This window comes from Pungitius pungitius, chromosome 1 (assembly GCF_949316345.1).
Source record: "Pungitius pungitius chromosome 1, fPunPun2.1, whole genome shotgun sequence".
NCBI lineage: Eukaryota > Metazoa > Chordata > Actinopteri > Perciformes > Gasterosteidae > Pungitius > Pungitius pungitius.
This window is the reverse complement of record NC_084900.1, coordinates 13,438,096-13,454,633: the sequence shown is the minus strand read 5'-3', so window position 1 is coordinate 13,454,633 and position 16,538 is coordinate 13,438,096. Positions and strand designations below refer to the sequence as shown.

Sequence of the window (16,538 nt, the reverse complement as noted above, 5' to 3'; positions counted from 1 at the left end):
AACAGCTTTGGGAAGGGTAAAGCTTGGTTTGGAACTGGCTCAAGAGTCAGGAACTTTAGGGGAAGGTCACAGTTGTGCTAAACTTCACAGTTCCGCTAAACGTCAAGCCTGAACAGGGACTTGAACCCTGGACCCTCAGAGTCTGATGCTCTACCGAATGAGCTATCCAGGCTTCGAAAACTGAATGAATTGTTGCAAACGTGATTCTTGCAGAGGAACAAGTTAAATTTGTTCGTCAACAAAATACTCAGGGTTTAAAGTTTGACCGTGATTAGAAGGTAATGTTGGAAAACGGTACTTGTTAAAGGAACATCTGAGAGGACTGATGAGAAAAGCAATTGTAACCCTGCTCAGAGGAAGAAGCATAACAGCTTTGGGATTAAGTCTGATGCTCTACCGATTGAGGTATCCAATATTCAACAAAATGACTTTAGAATTGATAACAGACAACATACTTAGATTAGAAGATAGGAGTATTAAAGTCTACCAACTCTTTGATGGTGATGGAGGTAGGGATCTCTGTCCATAGGCGGGCAAACTTGACAGGTGTCACCAGTTCCTGAGGGTCTCGGTCTACGTGGGCGTGGAGCATGAGGCGACAGAAGGATGCTCGAAGGTCAAAGGGCAGCGTCTCGTCCATCATGCACAGGAAGATGAGCTCTACGTCCAGCTGCTTGGAGATTTCATCGATGGCCAGGTATTGGCGGTCCAGACACATTCGCGCAAAGAGCTTCAGCTGGTACCTACGGTTGTCCACAGAGAGTTTTGCTTTCTTCTGCTTCTATTCATGGGAGAACTTAGATTTGACTGAAAGTTAATGCTGTGAGTTTCACTAAATCTTCTGTGCACGGCCCTCCTTGGTGTTCCTACCTGTAGTATGTGAGGACGTTCTCATCGTGGGCATTCCCTTGTCTCGCCTCCTGAGCCAACTGTCTGATGCCCTTCTCCTGTCTCTCATTGGTTTTGTCCGTCCACACCAGCCACACCTGCAGGAATATAGACAAGAAGAAAACCTAGATGACCATTCCCAAATATATTTGATGAAGCAGAAAAACATGCTATCTTTCTCTAACATATTTTACCACCTCTGCAACAGAGAGATCATGATGTCAAATCTTTAGAAATGTCTTTGAATGCTCTGCTGGCAATCTTTATCCGAAGTTGCTATATTCTAGACAGCTACGCAGAGTGTGAACACAGAATTGGTGTGAAAAATCTAAAATGTAAGGATTTAGTTCATGGAATCAATTGTTGTGTGCATTCAAGCTCTACTTCTGCTTTTCCATTATACACTGATAAGCTTCATCAACATAATCAATTCAAAGATATTTGTAATTTTGTGGTGTCCCGGCTTCAATCTTTGTTGCCATCTATTAAGATGAGGAAGATTTACCTCATCCTCATCTCCATAGTCATCCATCCCCAGGTAGTCCGCCTGACCACCACCAGTGGGCGCATCTTTGGGCACACGACGTCTAGATGAAACAAAGCAGACAAATGAGTTAAGTTAAAAGATCAGATGTTGACTTTGCAGCATCATTTAGACAGAGGTGTCAAAAGTATTCATGCCGGGTCCATGCCGCTAAATACCAACTGAGATCGGCTCGTTACCACCGACCAGAGGAGGAACCAACCACCAACCTGCCGACCTGAAAAAGGATCCTTACACCGACCACTTTAAGCAAAAATAAATACTCCAGTAAAGTTTAGATACCTTACTGAAGTAGAAATTTTGGGTAACAAAGTATTTGTACTTTGTTACTTGACACCTCTTCATTAAGACAGTAGTAATTTTAGTTTTAAGGTATTGCACACATGGAAGTAGGAAACTATACATAAAAAAATACAATCCAGACAACAGTACATGCAACCACTGATATACGCTGGTCTGTCATCCCCACAGAAATAAGTACAGCCACAATGACTCAAGAGTCCTCCCTCTCTCCCTCCTTACTCTGTCTTGATGAGGATGTCCTGGTTTTTGGGTTCCAGCACACATTTACAGATGAGCTCCTGAGTGACGGGGATGGCGATGTTGTTGGATACACAAAGGTCCGACAGGTAGTCGAGAAACCTGCACAAACCCACACAACCGCAAAATGTAGGAATAAACAAAATTCCTGCCCCACTCCTCCAATTCGCGCCCTCCATCAGTACCTGGGCTCTCGGTTCTTGCGGACCAGGCTGACGAAGGTCTCTACCTCGGTCTTGGTGATGTGCTTCTCCAACAATTTCCGGTTGTTGTGCAGGAGGGCGGTGATGGTGTCCTCGGCCAGGATGTCGTAACCAATCTGACTCTGCATCACCCCGAACTGCTTCGCTATGTGTTCCTGGAGGGGGGAAAAAGGACTCACCCTCTCACTTCTTAAAGCGTTAACAACAACGCCATTGTTATGATTTTCCTTATCGTCTCAGCATCACATCATGAACTTAATCTTCCTTTTTCATTGACTCTCAACCATCCTCACCAACCTTATTATTCTTAACATCTTAATCTTGCTCATCAAACTTCATCTTCATCATTCTTAACAACTCAACCATCATCATTCTCATCAACTTCATCTTCATTGAGTCTCAACCACTCATGTAACTATTCAGATAATGTAATTATATTTTATAATTAACATAATGTAATGGGCGATGGTGGCGCATGGAGTAGAGCAGTGCGCTGGAGGCCGCAAGGTTGGTGGTACGAATCCTGGCTGCCCCATGTGCCATGTCGAAGTGTCCCTGAGCAAGCCACCTAATCCCTAATTGCTCCCCAGGCAAAATAATGTAATGCACGGGTTATAATGCAATGCAATGTAAGTCGCTTTGGATAAAAGCATCAGCTAAAAGAAATGTAATGTATTTTTTTCAATTTGTTTTCAATTTTCAAATTCAAAGTTGATATGCAGATGAGAGTCTGTGGAGGTTGATACATTTAACTTAAATATTTAGAAAAGATAAGTGGCCCAAGTACAGAACCCTGGGGTGCTTCTTTTGATCCGGTAAGGCTAACTGAACCGACCACTTTGAGAAGGATTAGACGGGTAGCAGACCAGTGAGGTCACCATCATCCTCACCTGGTTCTTGCGGTAGTCCTCCTGGGAGTGTCTCAAGACTCTGTAGCAGAGTCTGAACATGTACTGGTAGGGAGAGTTTTTCTGGTCTGCCAGCTCCTCCAGACGCAGCAGAGGACCCTCCCCTCCGCCCCGGTCTTTAAAGGGAGCCTTCAGGATGCCGAAGATCTGAAAACACAATCAGGTGTTTGCTGGTGACGTTTCTGTGATTTCACTTTAGAAACCGGAGCAATCCGCAAATCACACCTGTTTGAGGATGTTTTGCTCCCTCATCAGCTTCTGCCTCTCTCGGTTGGCTTTGGTCATGGTCACATCCAGGACCGCCTGACCGCTATTGATGACATCAGCCACGAAGAACACCACGTCCTCGAGCAGTTTAATGGCAAACCTGATGGGCAAGAAACAGTAACCTTTAATTCCTCCTTGTCTTTCTGTGAATATTAGAGTTTCTCCTCAGAAACGCCTCATGACATGACACATTAGGGATTAGGGACCAGAGGATCATCTGCATGTTCTAAGACGACATGGGGGTCCTTTCACTATGGCGAAAACATTTTCTCCCATTCCATTCCATCTCCCACATCCTTTTTTTTTTTTGACATGCCACTTTGAGGGGAAATTAAAAACTGAGCTCAATCAATAGCAGCTCAGATCATGAATAACGAGTACGAAGGATAACGTGAGTATTCTTACGAAAATATGTGACCTCAACCTAAACCAAATCCACTTGAGCTCTTTCGGTATGAATATTAATTTATGTCCATATTGAGTTGAAATCAGATGAAATAATAAATGTTTTTTTTTAAAGACACACACACACACACACAGGGAGCCGTACCGCCGGTCGTTCTGGCTGATGAAGCCCTGGCTGAACTGCTCCACCACGGTGCTCAGCATGGCGCTGGCGTCGTTGGCAAAGTCCAGATCTCTGATCTCCATTACAGGGACGGAGACGATGGCGAAGGCCTCCTTGTCCTCTTTGGTGGGACATGTTCCTAACTACAGGATTGGTCACATTAAGGAACACTTCACACTCATCGTTTCCAAAATAAATAAATAAAGTGTTGTGATTTCCTTGAGGCGAAATGGAGATAGAAGTGTTTGGGCCTCACCATGAGCCTGATGGGCCTCTCCTCGTCGATGTCGATGGGGACGTTGGTGCTCTGGATCCAGGTGTTGGTGCACAGGTGTCTCAGCCGTACGTACGAGTTCCTGCAGACATGCGGCACACGGATCAGTCTCGATGCACCTAAACCACCTGGTGGTCCGTTCAACCGATATACTCACCCATTGCCTGCTTTCAGTTTTGCTTTTAAAAGGAAGACTGCTATGGGGGAGCACTCCTTTTGATCTCATATATCTCAAGTGTCTCTCAGCTGTTACAATAATGTAGATCACATATGTCAACCGCTGGATGACTTTGCAATTGTGAGAATTACAGAAAGGCCCCGTTGTACCCCCCGTACCCATCGCCCATACTCAAATGACTTTGACACCCCTGCCCTAAATGTTGCAATACTTCCTTTATTAGCTTCTTTAGCATAGGATACACTGGACATTCCTCTACCAAACGAAAGGTCATTCCAACCGATAATGCCTAGTGGCAGCATCTTTTAAAATGACGCACAAGAACAAAGGATGATGAAAGTAAAGGTTGTCATAACTTAAAAATGCTTAGATTACTCAATGATGTTTGAAGACAAGAAGTTAGAAAAGGACTCTAGGACGTAACCTCTGGACTATTCAACAGCAGCCCCTGGTTTCACTCAAATAAAGGTTGGATCTTTTGAATGTCGTCAAGTTGCTGTCAGTGAAACTCTAGACTTCCTGTATAAATGTTGCAGAATAAAAGCATACATGAAGGTAGTTGTGTGAAGTCTTAAAGCTTCAATCAGACAGACTCCTGTAGCATGTTGACGCAGGTCAAGTTTAAAACTCCCCTCAAGATGAGATCCTTATCCACATCCTTATCTTCTCTCTTCAGGAACTTGGTGTCACAGGCTCTGCTCTCTCCATTCTCTCATCCTACCTTGATGGCCGCAGCTACTGGATGACCTAGAGAGGATCTGTGTCGGAACCATGTCCTCTTCTACTCCTGGAGTTCCTCAGGGCTCCGTCCTGGGTCCCCTCCTCTTATCTATCTGCACTAACTCTCTGGGCGCCGTCATTCGCTCACATGGTTTCTCCTACCACAGCTATGCTGATGACACCCAACTAATTCTCTCCTTCCCTCACACGTATCTCTGCCTGTCTGACTGACATCTCTCAGTGGATGTCCACTAACCACCTGAAAATCAACCCCGACAAGAGTGAACTACTTCTCTTCCCCAGAAAAGACTCTGTGACACAGGACCTGACTGTTAACTTTGGCTCCATTTTAAGGCCAACTCTGACTAATAGGAACCTCGGTGTGACACTTGACTCCCAACATCACAGCGACAACACGATCCTGTAGGTCCACGCTCTACAACATCAGGAGAATACGACCCCTTCTCACTCAGAAGGCAGCGCAGGTACTGATTCAGGCTCTTGTCATCTCCTTGACTATTGTAACTCTCTCCTGGCAGGTCTCCCTGCTCCATTCCACCTCTGCAGCTCATCCAGAATGCAGCAGCTCGACTGGTCTTCAACCTTCCTAAACTCTCCCACACTACTCCACTCCTCCTTTCTTCACTGGTCACCAGTGGCTGCCTCATCCAGTTCAAAACATTGGTGCTCACATAGCATGCTGTGAATGGATGGGATCCAGTCTCCATCCAGGACATGGTCAAACCCTCCATCCCAACATCAAGCTGCTTGTTCCTCCCTCACTGAGAGCAAAACACTCAACAAGATCACAACTCTTTGCTGTCCTGCTCCTACATGGTGGAAGGAGCTCTGTGATGACATCAGGACCACAGAGAGCCTTTACATCTTTAGACTCTACCTTGACTAAAACACTAACTGTAGCACTAACAAATCATAGCACTTAAATTGTACTTATAATGGCACGTGTCTATAACATGTTTTGAAACTGCTTATTTGATGAAAATTGTACTTTCTTGTTACTTGTTCTTCTGAGTTTGTATCTCTACGATTGAAATGTACTTATTGTAAGTCGCTTTGGATAAAAGCGTCAGCTAAATGACATGTAATGTAATAAGAAGGATAAAAACATTTTTGAAAATGATAAACTGTATTTTATTGTGAAAACCGGGGGAGTTCCTACCGCGGAACAAATGAGTCGGTCTTCTGCAGCGTCGTCGGGTCTAGCTCGAAAAGTGAGGCGATGTCGCTCCCGTGAGCCACCGCCACCAGCTTGTACTTGATCCTCTCGCCGTGGGAGCGTTTGATGCTGCGACTGTCCATCTAAGGAGGGGTCAAAGGTCACAGTGGTTCTTCCAGAGGAGGATACTCAGCATTGTGTACTTTTACTGCATGGGTATTTCAGTGGTCTAGTTATGTACTTTATCGCTTTCAGACTCGCCGGCGTCGACAAGCAGACTCACCGAGGACACCGGCTCCGCGTGGTCTCCTTTGTACCCAGGGTTCTCCTACAACAACAAAAACAGAAACATCCAAACAATCATCTCCTACAACAACAACAATAAAAACAGAAACATCCAAACAATCATCTCCTACAACAACAACAACAGAAACATCCACACAATCATCTCCTACAACAAAAACAGAAACATCCACACAATCATCTCCTACAACAACAACAACAACAGAAACATCCACACAATCATCTCCTACAACAAAAACAGAAACATCCACACAATCATCTCCTACAACAACAACAAAAACAGAAACATCCACACAATCATCTCCTACAACAATAGACACACAATCTACTGCTATGACTACTAAAACTGATTGAGTTTCAATAATAAGACCAGGTTTGAATTCATTACTTCATTTATCCATCCATCCATTCATTCCTTTCTTCTTTCATGAATCATACCACACAGTGTTCCCATGGTTACCTCCGCAGCCAGGTAGTTGCCGGTAGCCAGGTGTTTGAAGCGATAGAGGCTGTTCCAGTGTCCCGCCCCCCCGCGACACGGGTCATGATGGACAACCTGACGGCCCAATCAGCACACAGGGGGTTTAGTAGAACCCCCGCATGGTTGTGTGTATATGTTTTGTGCTGTGTGTGTGTGTGTACCTCTATCTCCCACAGTGCATTGGAGCTGGTAGCCGAGCTGGCTGACTGCCTCAGGGTCGTCCGCAGGAAGACGTGGTTTTGGCTCTTGTACTCGTCGCAGGTGAGAAACTTTTCCTGCTCGGCGTGAAACAAGCGAACCACCTCGCCCTGATGATGACATCATCATTACACTTTGTTATTATTGTGATGATGACATCACCATTACACTTAGTTATTATTGTGATGATGACATCACCATTACTGATGGAGCCATTTGTGATGAAGTTACTTTAATGACGCCTGCTGGCGAATCCTGACCTTGCGGCCTTGGAAGGCCTTGGAACAGAGGCCCTTTCTCAATATGCGTTCTTGTGTGGACTTTTGTTCTCGTGGACTCGTGAAACGTCATCAGTCGCAGCCCGAGTACTGTTTAATTTTTTCTAAAGTCCGCATCTAGCCGAGAACGGTTATAATACCCGGATGTGACTCGGCCCGCCCATTTTACCGGGCATGCATTGGAGCAGGCTTGTCTGTTCTTGTGAGAGCCAAATATCCCAGAATGCATTTCACCTCAGCAACAGGCAACAACAACAACGAAAAATGAACAACTTTATGTCAAAGTTTATAAATACTACTTTATTTAAGTAACGTAATGTAATTTTATGAAGTTAGTTGTTCAAGCAACTTTTGTTGTTACAATCTGCTCCGTGGATGGAGATGTGAGGTGTAGTTAACGGACCGTCAGACCCTCCAGCACCGGGCGGTCAGCTCATCTCAGCCCAAAGAGAGCAGCCTGTTTTCGGCGAGTCTTCTGTGAAATGCTCCGCCGGTTTTCACTTCTCCGTAGCGGTTACACATGAGATTTAACTACTATAACGAGTCTTCATAAGTTTTAATGTGGTGTCAGAGACTGATGTTGTTCACCGGTTACGTCTGTTTGAGGACAGAGTTTAGATTCATAACTTCATGTTTAAACTTTAACGTATTGTCTGTATCCGCAGAGTGCAGCTTGTTTATTGTCCATCATTGTGCATTAAAACTAACTCTAAGCAGAACTTCAACTTCAAAGAAACTCTGAAGCTCTGAACTATAATAATAATGAATAAAAACTTTAATGAATAATATTCCACATATGAATTATTGTATAGTTATCTGTAAGATCTTTGATGTGTGGCCAGCAGCTTGCTGTACGAGGACCACTACACTGATTATCAGCCTCTTGATGTTTGAGTAACAAGACAAACGGTAGGTGTGTGTGCATTCAAATATTTTAGTATAATAGTTTATTTTTTGTTACTGTATCCAACCTCCTCCTCCTAAAATGCTAATTATTTTATGACTGATATATATATATATATATATATAATCAGTCATAATATATAGTGCTCAATATTATATATATCATTTCTAATATTAAATGAAAATGAGACAAAAGCTTGTTAATAGTAAAATATTTGTCAAAAACTGAATTAAAACGTATTAGCAAGACCAGCTGACGTGGTGACGTCATCAAGTCAGCTGCTGTTCCAATTGCGGAAATGTCCGTTCTCCGGTCTCTTGAACCTGCGAGTCAGGACTCCAGAGTCTGTCTCCCGAGTCTATTCTCGCGGGAACGCAAGTCCGTTCTCGCCGTCTCAGGTATTGAGAAAGGGCCAGAGTTAAAGTTGCACACCTGTGCCAATTAGTAGGTCAGAAGAAGACAAAGGAGGAATCCTTGAGAGAGTTTGGAAGTTTTTGGAATTGAATGTTGGAAATACGTGGACGCCAGCAGGTATATGGTTTTTCAATTTTGCTTGTTTATTTGTTTGTTTGTTGGTTTATTTATAAGTTTAGTGACAGTTTATTTTTTTTAATTATACGTGGAAGTTATTTATCCAGAGACTTGAAAGACATACTGGAATAAACAGAACAGCATATTGAAACCCCTGAGGCGTCCGAAGTGACTTACTGGAAGGCACTACAATTACACTTTGTTATTATTGTGATGACATCACCAATACACTTTTTTATTATTGTGATGATGACATCATCAATACACTTTGTTATTATTGTTTGAGTTTGTCAAACACTAAAAAGAGGAAAGCATGACAACTCTCAGGGTTCTTTGTTCTTTTTTATTCACATTACGGAAAATTAAGTCAAATGGAATATAATAATATGAAAAATATGTATCGACAATTATTTATTATTTCCAATTCATCCTTCCTTTAATACTTTTATTCTGTCAACAACCAGATATATTTCCAATAATTTAAATAATATATAATAGTTTATTGGTTGGACGCAGGTACAGTATTGCTCTGATGCGTGTACTGCGTGTACTGTGTGTACTGCGTGTACTGCGTGTACTGCGTGTACCCTCTCACCCCTTTCAGGACCTCCTCTCGATGGTCACTGAACATCATGAACAGGTTGATCTTCCAGCTTGTGTTGCAGTTCACCGAGTTCACCTGCAGGGGGGGGCGAAAGCTGCTCAGCAGGGGGGTTCTGGCTCAGAACTAGTCCTCTTCAGGACCAGTACCACAATCAGAACTAGTCTTCAGTATTGCTGCTATAACCAGTACTACAGCCTCAGTACTTTATACAGTACTACAGTATAGTGCTCTACACAGTACAGTAGCAGTACTACATCAGTAGTATATTTACCTCCTTGCAGCCTGGGTGGTCGCTCAGTTCATAATTTGAAGCGTGAAGCGGCTGACCGGCGTTCACCGGGTTCAAGATCACTTTATCCCCCACAACCACCTGCAGCACGCACACACACACACACACACACACACACTCGCTTAAATCTTCTGGGGAGCATGAAGGTGCAGCGTGTGTGTGAGTTTGTGTGTCTGTGTTTAGCAGCAGGGGCCCTCACGTTGTCCCCGTTGGCCCGAAGCTTCCAGAAGGGCTGGATGAAGAGCCAGGAGCCCTCGTTCCCCGTCCCGTCCAGCGTGACCCGCATGGCGTTCTTTTCCAGCAGCGCCGGCAGCCTCTTGTTCACCGTCAGGTACTTGTTGCTCTTCATGTGGAGCAGCTGGAGGAGGAGCACACAGGACCTTCACGCTTCTCCTGAACCATCACACACGTAGGAATGCTCTCTGGAGCCACATCCGCTGCAGAAAGTAGTCCCTATACGGGTGAGGTTGGAACTGTGTTCCCATCTTTGTACACTGGGTGGCGCTCCACTAAACACTATTTAGCTTTGGTATTTAGGTTGTGGATTCACCGTGTTTGACCCCAGAAGAGAAAATGGTTTTGACCTCCAAACTGGATGTTTAAACCAGCCAAGAACTGCTGCATGTGAAGAATGGAATTAATTGAGTCTAAAACGTGACCGTGGACTCAATCTAATGTTACTAATGAGAATTCATAAGAAGGAACAAGTAAAGAACAATGTGTGCAAAAGAGCAGTTCACCGTTTACACACCTTACACACACACAAACACACCGGTCTGCTGAAGGAATCTTTATCATCTCGACACGGTCCAATTCAGCAGCAACCACACCCAGATTCACTCTCTCTGTGTGTGTGTGTGTGTGTGTCTTCTATGAAGAGAGGTCTCCAGCTTCGAAGCGAGGTCAATATTGACACTGATAGATAGCGATACGTCGATACGCAGTGGAGGTGTGTGTGTGCGCATGTTTGTGTGTGCGTCAGACAGGTACACTAAACGATCACACATGCACCAGGGCGGTCAAAAGGACACGTGTTGCCATGGCGACGAACGACAGACCACTGCAACGCAGTGTGCCGGCGGATTCGAACCTCGTACGGTCAATTGTAAAAACTCCTCGATTATAAAAAGTAAATCAATCAATCAACCAAATTTATTTGTAGAGCGCTTTACAACAGCCAAAAGGTGCACAAGGCGCTTTCCAGTTAAAACAACAAAACAGTAATTAAAACCTCAGATATACATAAAAATAACAAAAGCAGTCCAGTTGGAGGCTACGTATTAAAAGCTTGTCTGAATAGATGTGTTTTCAACTGTGATTTGAAAACACTTAACACCATGATGCTTTGCTCATAAAGTTGTAACTTTGTGTTACTATGTTGTGATGTTGTGTTACTACATTGTGATGATGTGTTACTACGTTGCGATGTTGCGATGTTGTGTTACTACGTTGCGTTACATTGTCTTGTGCGACGTTGTACCTGCAGGACGGTTCCGTACTTCACGACGTCTCCGTGGACTTTCTTATTTTCCGTCTCGTTCTGCTTCTGCTCCAAGTTAGAGGCATGCTGGGAAACACACAGACACACACAGACGAGACCCCTCTGTTTAGTTGTAACACAGTGACAATGTTTAGCTTAGCACAATGAATGGAAGCAGAGGGAAACATGCTAACGTGCTAACGTAGCATCCAACTTCTTTTCATGTTTTTCTTTTTCACATTTATTTCATTTTCTGTGGTGTTACTCTGTGTTTGTGTTACCTGTGTGTGTGTCTGTTACCTGTGTGTGTGTGTGTGACTGTGTGTGTCTGTGTGTGTGTGTCTGTGTGTGTGTGTGTCTGTTACCTGTGTGAGTCTGTTTCTCTGTCTGTTACTTGTGTGTGTGTGTGTGTGTGTGTCTGTTACCTGTGTTACCTGTGTGTGTGCGTGTGTGCGTGTTACCTGGAGTTTCTGTATGTCGGTGTGTGTGTGTGTGTGTCTGTTACCTGTGTTACCTGTGTGTGTGTGTTACCTGTGTGTGTGCGTGTTACCTGGAGTTTCTGTATGTCGGTGTGTGTGTGCGTTACCTGGAGTTTCTGCAGCAGCACCACATCAGCGATTTTGTCCTTCTCGTGCTTTGCTTGCTTTGCTTTCCAGAATTGTTTCTGAGCAGAATATCGACTCATGGGACAAACTTTAAACAGGCAGTCTGAGAGGAGAGAATATTAATATAGAACATTAAGTAATACAATATAACATGAAATCAAATAATTTAACATAACTAATCAAATATACAATAGAACAACTCATTGGATCAACTTTAAAAGTCTGAGATAATAGAATATAATTTATTAAAACAGTAACTTGTTGCTTTTATAACACGTTACCAGAGACATTATAAATAATAAGTAAATAGCTGCCTTTCAGCACAAAATAGTTGTAGCCACCAAACGTTGTGTCACATGTCAGTGCAGTGATATGGAACATTATCACTGAATAAGGCACCCCGTGACTCACTCTTCACCAATCAGAACGCTGGATTTCATCTACCCGTGTTATAATAATATATATTAGAGTAGAATAGAATAGAATACATTAACATAGACAAATATAAGATATTAGAATATAATAATAGACAAATATAAATAATGTCTATGACCTCAGTCACTCTGTGGAGTCATGTGACGTCTGGCGCCTGAGGCTAATTGGTTGTTTTGGGTTCAGGAGATCAAACCGGTGAAGTGTCTGACGTTAACAGCCAAATATGGTCGTTGAGTGTTTGAGTGGACATTTTGTTGTCCTTCCATACGACTACGATTATACATCTCTCTCTTTCTCTCGTAAACTAGTTCAATTCATTTATGACTAAAGACTAAAACAGCACTGAACAGATGGCATTGCGCGTGTGTGTGTGTGTGTGTGTGTGTGTGACAGCAGCTGGACCCACATCACTTATATGAAATCCATCACTCTGGAGGTTTTTCATGGGTCCGTTTGGTTCTTCTAACGAGGACATGACCCAGGACCAGAATGAGGCCGGGCTGAACTGAACCGGTCTACTTTTACTATTACTATTTACTAAATACTATTTACTATTACTATTACTTCACCAGGAGACTGATGATTTAATGGTTAATGTTATAAGTTTTCACCTCTCATGATTGAAATGTCAAAATAAAAGCCTTTTGTGGTGATTCTAGTCCGTTTATTTCGAGATTTACCAGAGAATCAACATTCCTTCATGCAGACGAGACTTTCTCCCTTCTGACTAGAGGTCACAACAACACTCGTGTGGTCCTACCTCGGAACTTTTTTGGAGGGTTCTCCAGGTCTCCACCAGCCGGTTCCACCACACAGCGGTCATCCACCAGCCTGGAGAGAAGAAGACGTTCATCACGTTCATGGGTGAAGAACATAAATATGTGGGATGGGAGCGGAGTTGATCACAGACAGACGTCTGGCTGTGTGTGTGGTCAGTAGAGGAAATCTCTCCTAACATCAGTGTTGAGGCACCAGAGGGCCTCACTGTAATCCTGCTGCCTGCAGGCGGCTCACTGCATGAAAAGAGGGATTTGTGTGTTTCGGTGGGTGTGTGTTTGTAACTTTTATTGTGAAGTACACAACACTTCCTTCACAAAAAGCCTGGTTTTGTTCAGCAATCATTCACATTAATGAATCTATTAAACCTCTTTTGTTTGGACTCTTTTTCATATTTGTTTATTTAACGTCTTTACTTTGTACAAAACGTCCTTTTAATCATTCATAGTCTTCTTCGTCTAACCCCCCGGCGCCTCTCAGCCCCTTTGTGTGTGTGCCAGGTGTGTCCCAGGTGTGTCCTGCTGATTGCTCCATTCACACCCAGGTGTGTTGACTCAGCGACGACTGAGTGCTTCACAAATCACAGCGCATCTTCACTCCGTTCAACGTCTGAGGCTTTCACGCATTTTGAGATCATCATTTAGATTCTTTCAGCGGAACCATTTGCACCAACGTTCTTCATCGAATGAGAAGGTCTTCAGAAGGTCCTACATTGTAAAAAGCAACCTGGTGGACGGCCTCTGATCGTCCTGTGCGCTCGAGTCCTTCTGCGAGGAGACATACGTCCTCTGTGCGTGTCACCAACAGCAACCGTGCGGGTCACCGTGGGGGTCACCGTGGACGCCCAGGAGCTCCGCTGCCATGATGGCGCCGAGCTGTTGGACGACCAGGTGTCCCGTAGCTGTGCGTCTCGGAGCCGTCCTCGTGACGTTTAACCTCTGGCTTTGTTTCCCTCTGACGGTTTACAGTGTGGTTTGTTTCATCCACCTGGTCCTCCACATTTGAGTATGGATTTGTGTGCATTGTTGTGCGTGGGTGCAGGTCTGAGGAGTGCTTTTTGTGTTGTTCCATTTAATGAAGTGTTTTTAAATTCTTGTCTATAGAAGACAAACTTGAGACAGGTGGACGTTAATAAATGACTAGATTTTACAAGTGTTTCCATCAAACATTACCAGGCACTGTGTTTGGTAGTTGGAAGAAAAGAGAGTAGAATGGGATAAATGTCTATTTCTTCTCTGTGATGTGGTGACGAATAGAACGGTTATTGTTTACGGCACCACAGCTCCACCGGGTCAAAACCATGATGCGTTCAGGGTCTATCTGGTAAGGAGGACAATCCCTTTTCATTGCTCTGCTTCCTGTTGACACCTGTGATGTCATACAGGTTTCCAGGTGCGTTCAGCATGGACGGACATCGTTTCCATCGGTATGCAAAGCAGCTTTGGAGTTAAACAAATTAAAGCTCCCTGAAACGTGGGGCTGAGATTTGACTGGACTCTGATTCATCCACAGACCTCAGAGGTCAGGGACACTCCTCCAGGTGGAAGAGGGACGGAACCAGTGGGACCTGTTTGTGCTGTGAGGACATCCTTGTGCTAAACACACAGGTACCAGAGGACAGGTGTGCGGCTTCTCCTCCCCTTACGACAACAGGAATCTGCTGTGAGGCATCCTGTCTGCAGCTGAAGCGCGACCTTTGACCTCGGGGCACATGAATGTCTCAAACCAACCGTAGAGATCACTTCATTCTGGACTCACAAGTTGACCTTGGTGACGCCAGCACGGCTAAAAGCGACGGCTAAAAGCGACACAATGGTAGTGGAAGCCAGTGAAGGTCAACGAGAGAAGCTGAAAGATCACGAGTCCAATGCAAGGGAGGGAGGCCGGAACACACACACAAATCTCTCTGGGACAGACTTGTGCCACTTCCTTTTCCTGCCATACAAGACGAAGCGGACACTTTCCCTGCGATTTCAGAATCGACCTTCTCCGCTTCACATTCTCACCAGTCTGCCCCAAAGAGGCGAGATGGAAGCTTCCAGACACTGAGGAGGACATTTACACAACGTGGGTCAGCTTCTCGTGACTTCACCCTCTCACTCTCACCAGCGCCCCCTACGGGCAGCGAGGAGCAGAATAACACAGGTAATTAAAGGGGTTTGATCATGAGAGGACCACAACTATTTGTCCTCACGAGACACCTTACGCAGGTATAAAGTGTATTAATAGCACAGTATCTATATATCTTGTATCACGGAACTTATTCACCCAATTATGTATATTTCTGCAAATATTTTTTTATTTTGTCGACTAAAAGATTAAAGAGCTTAATATGTTGAAATTTGCCTTTAATGAACGAAACAACAGAAATGTAGCTTTAGGAGTATATTAGTACTAGTAGCATACTTGTACTCATAGTACACCTCCTCAATGGTAAGAACCTCCTGTGATTAACGTGATGGAGACCAGCAGCGTAGTGGTGCAGCTCGAAATGCACCGTGTGTAGAAGGACATGGAGACTCCACATCCAGCATTAGTACGAGTCCCCGCGGGGGCACGCGCAGCGCGCGGCCGCGCCACTCACCCCAGGGTGCTGATGAAGCCGTTGACGGAACCCTCCGCGAACAGGGACACGATATCCCCGATGTGGAGGAAGCTGGAGGCCGAGTCCGACATGCTGGAGCCGGGTCCGGGCCACGCGACGCGGGAAGACGGAAACGGTCCCCCTCACGCGCTCACACCTGTCTCTAGTGTCCCCGTCTGCCGCTGTAGAGCCACAAGTCTCCGTGCGTGTCTCCGTACGTGTCTCTGTCCAGGTCTCCCTGAGTCCGCCTCCTCGCGCACTGCCGGGTTCCGCGTGACGACAACAAAACTCTTCAAGAAGTTCTCAGGACGAGAAGCGCGTTATCGCGTGCACGGAGAAGCGTGCATGCTTCTGACAATCTTTGTGTATTTGCTCTAACAAGGAAGTGAGCCGGGGTGTGACAGACTGAGCACACACTCACACATGCACGTGCGCAAACCGGGCGTGCAGGAACGTGCAGGGGCAAGCCATAAGACACGCCCCCACGCCCCATGAAGCTTCACCCCTTCATCACTACACTAAGAGGAGCAATTATTGAATTAAGGAGTAGATGTCAACATGAAACTTCACCACTTCATTACTACACTAAGAGGAGCAGTTATTGAATTAAGGAGTAGATGTCAACATGAAACTTCACCACTTCATTACTACACTAAGAGGAGCAGTTATTGAATTAAAGAGTAGATGTCAACATGAAACTTCACCACTTCATTACTACGCTAAGGAGCAGTTATTGAATTAAAGAGTAGATGTCAACATGAAGCTTCACCACTTCATCACTACACTAAGAGGAGCAGTTATT

At 44.6% G+C, this 16,538-nt stretch overlaps 1 protein-coding gene across 4 annotated transcripts in view; it reads right to left on the bottom strand.

Annotated features, from left to right (window-relative positions):
* itpr3 (inositol 1,4,5-trisphosphate receptor, type 3) overlaps nt 1-16,159 on the bottom strand; it is a 161,468-nt gene extending 145,309 nt beyond the window's left edge. For 2 of the 4 annotated variants that reach the window (XM_062562094.1, XM_062562095.1), the window contains exons 1-20: nt 15,737-16,159; nt 13,136-13,206; nt 11,922-12,043; nt 11,336-11,422; nt 10,055-10,213; nt 9,838-9,936; nt 9,558-9,641; nt 7,213-7,359; nt 7,031-7,126; nt 6,509-6,595; nt 6,271-6,410; nt 4,175-4,274; nt 3,901-4,061; nt 3,309-3,450; nt 3,066-3,230; nt 2,158-2,330; nt 1,955-2,074; nt 1,394-1,475; nt 871-986; nt 492-743 (exon numbers count right to left, since the gene is read on the bottom strand). In XM_062562094.1, the coding sequence (XP_062418078.1) occupies nt 492-743; nt 871-986; nt 1,394-1,475; nt 1,955-2,074; nt 2,158-2,330; nt 3,066-3,230; nt 3,309-3,450; nt 3,901-4,061; nt 4,175-4,274; nt 6,271-6,410; nt 6,509-6,595; nt 7,031-7,126; nt 7,213-7,359; nt 9,558-9,641; nt 9,838-9,936; nt 10,055-10,213; nt 11,336-11,422; nt 11,922-12,043; nt 13,136-13,206; nt 15,737-15,828 (2,495 nt within the window). In that variant the 5' untranslated portion in view covers nt 15,829-16,159. The remainder of the gene's footprint in view (nt 1-491; nt 744-870; nt 987-1,393; nt 1,476-1,954; nt 2,075-2,157; nt 2,331-3,065; nt 3,231-3,308; nt 3,451-3,900; nt 4,062-4,174; nt 4,275-6,270; nt 6,411-6,508; nt 6,596-7,030; nt 7,127-7,212; nt 7,360-9,557; nt 9,642-9,837; nt 9,937-10,054; nt 10,214-11,335; nt 11,423-11,921; nt 12,044-13,135; nt 13,207-15,736) is intronic. The other 2 variants (XM_037479764.2, XM_062562096.1) reach the window with 1 other exon arrangement.
* Nucleotides 16,160-16,538: the final 379 nt, after the last annotated feature.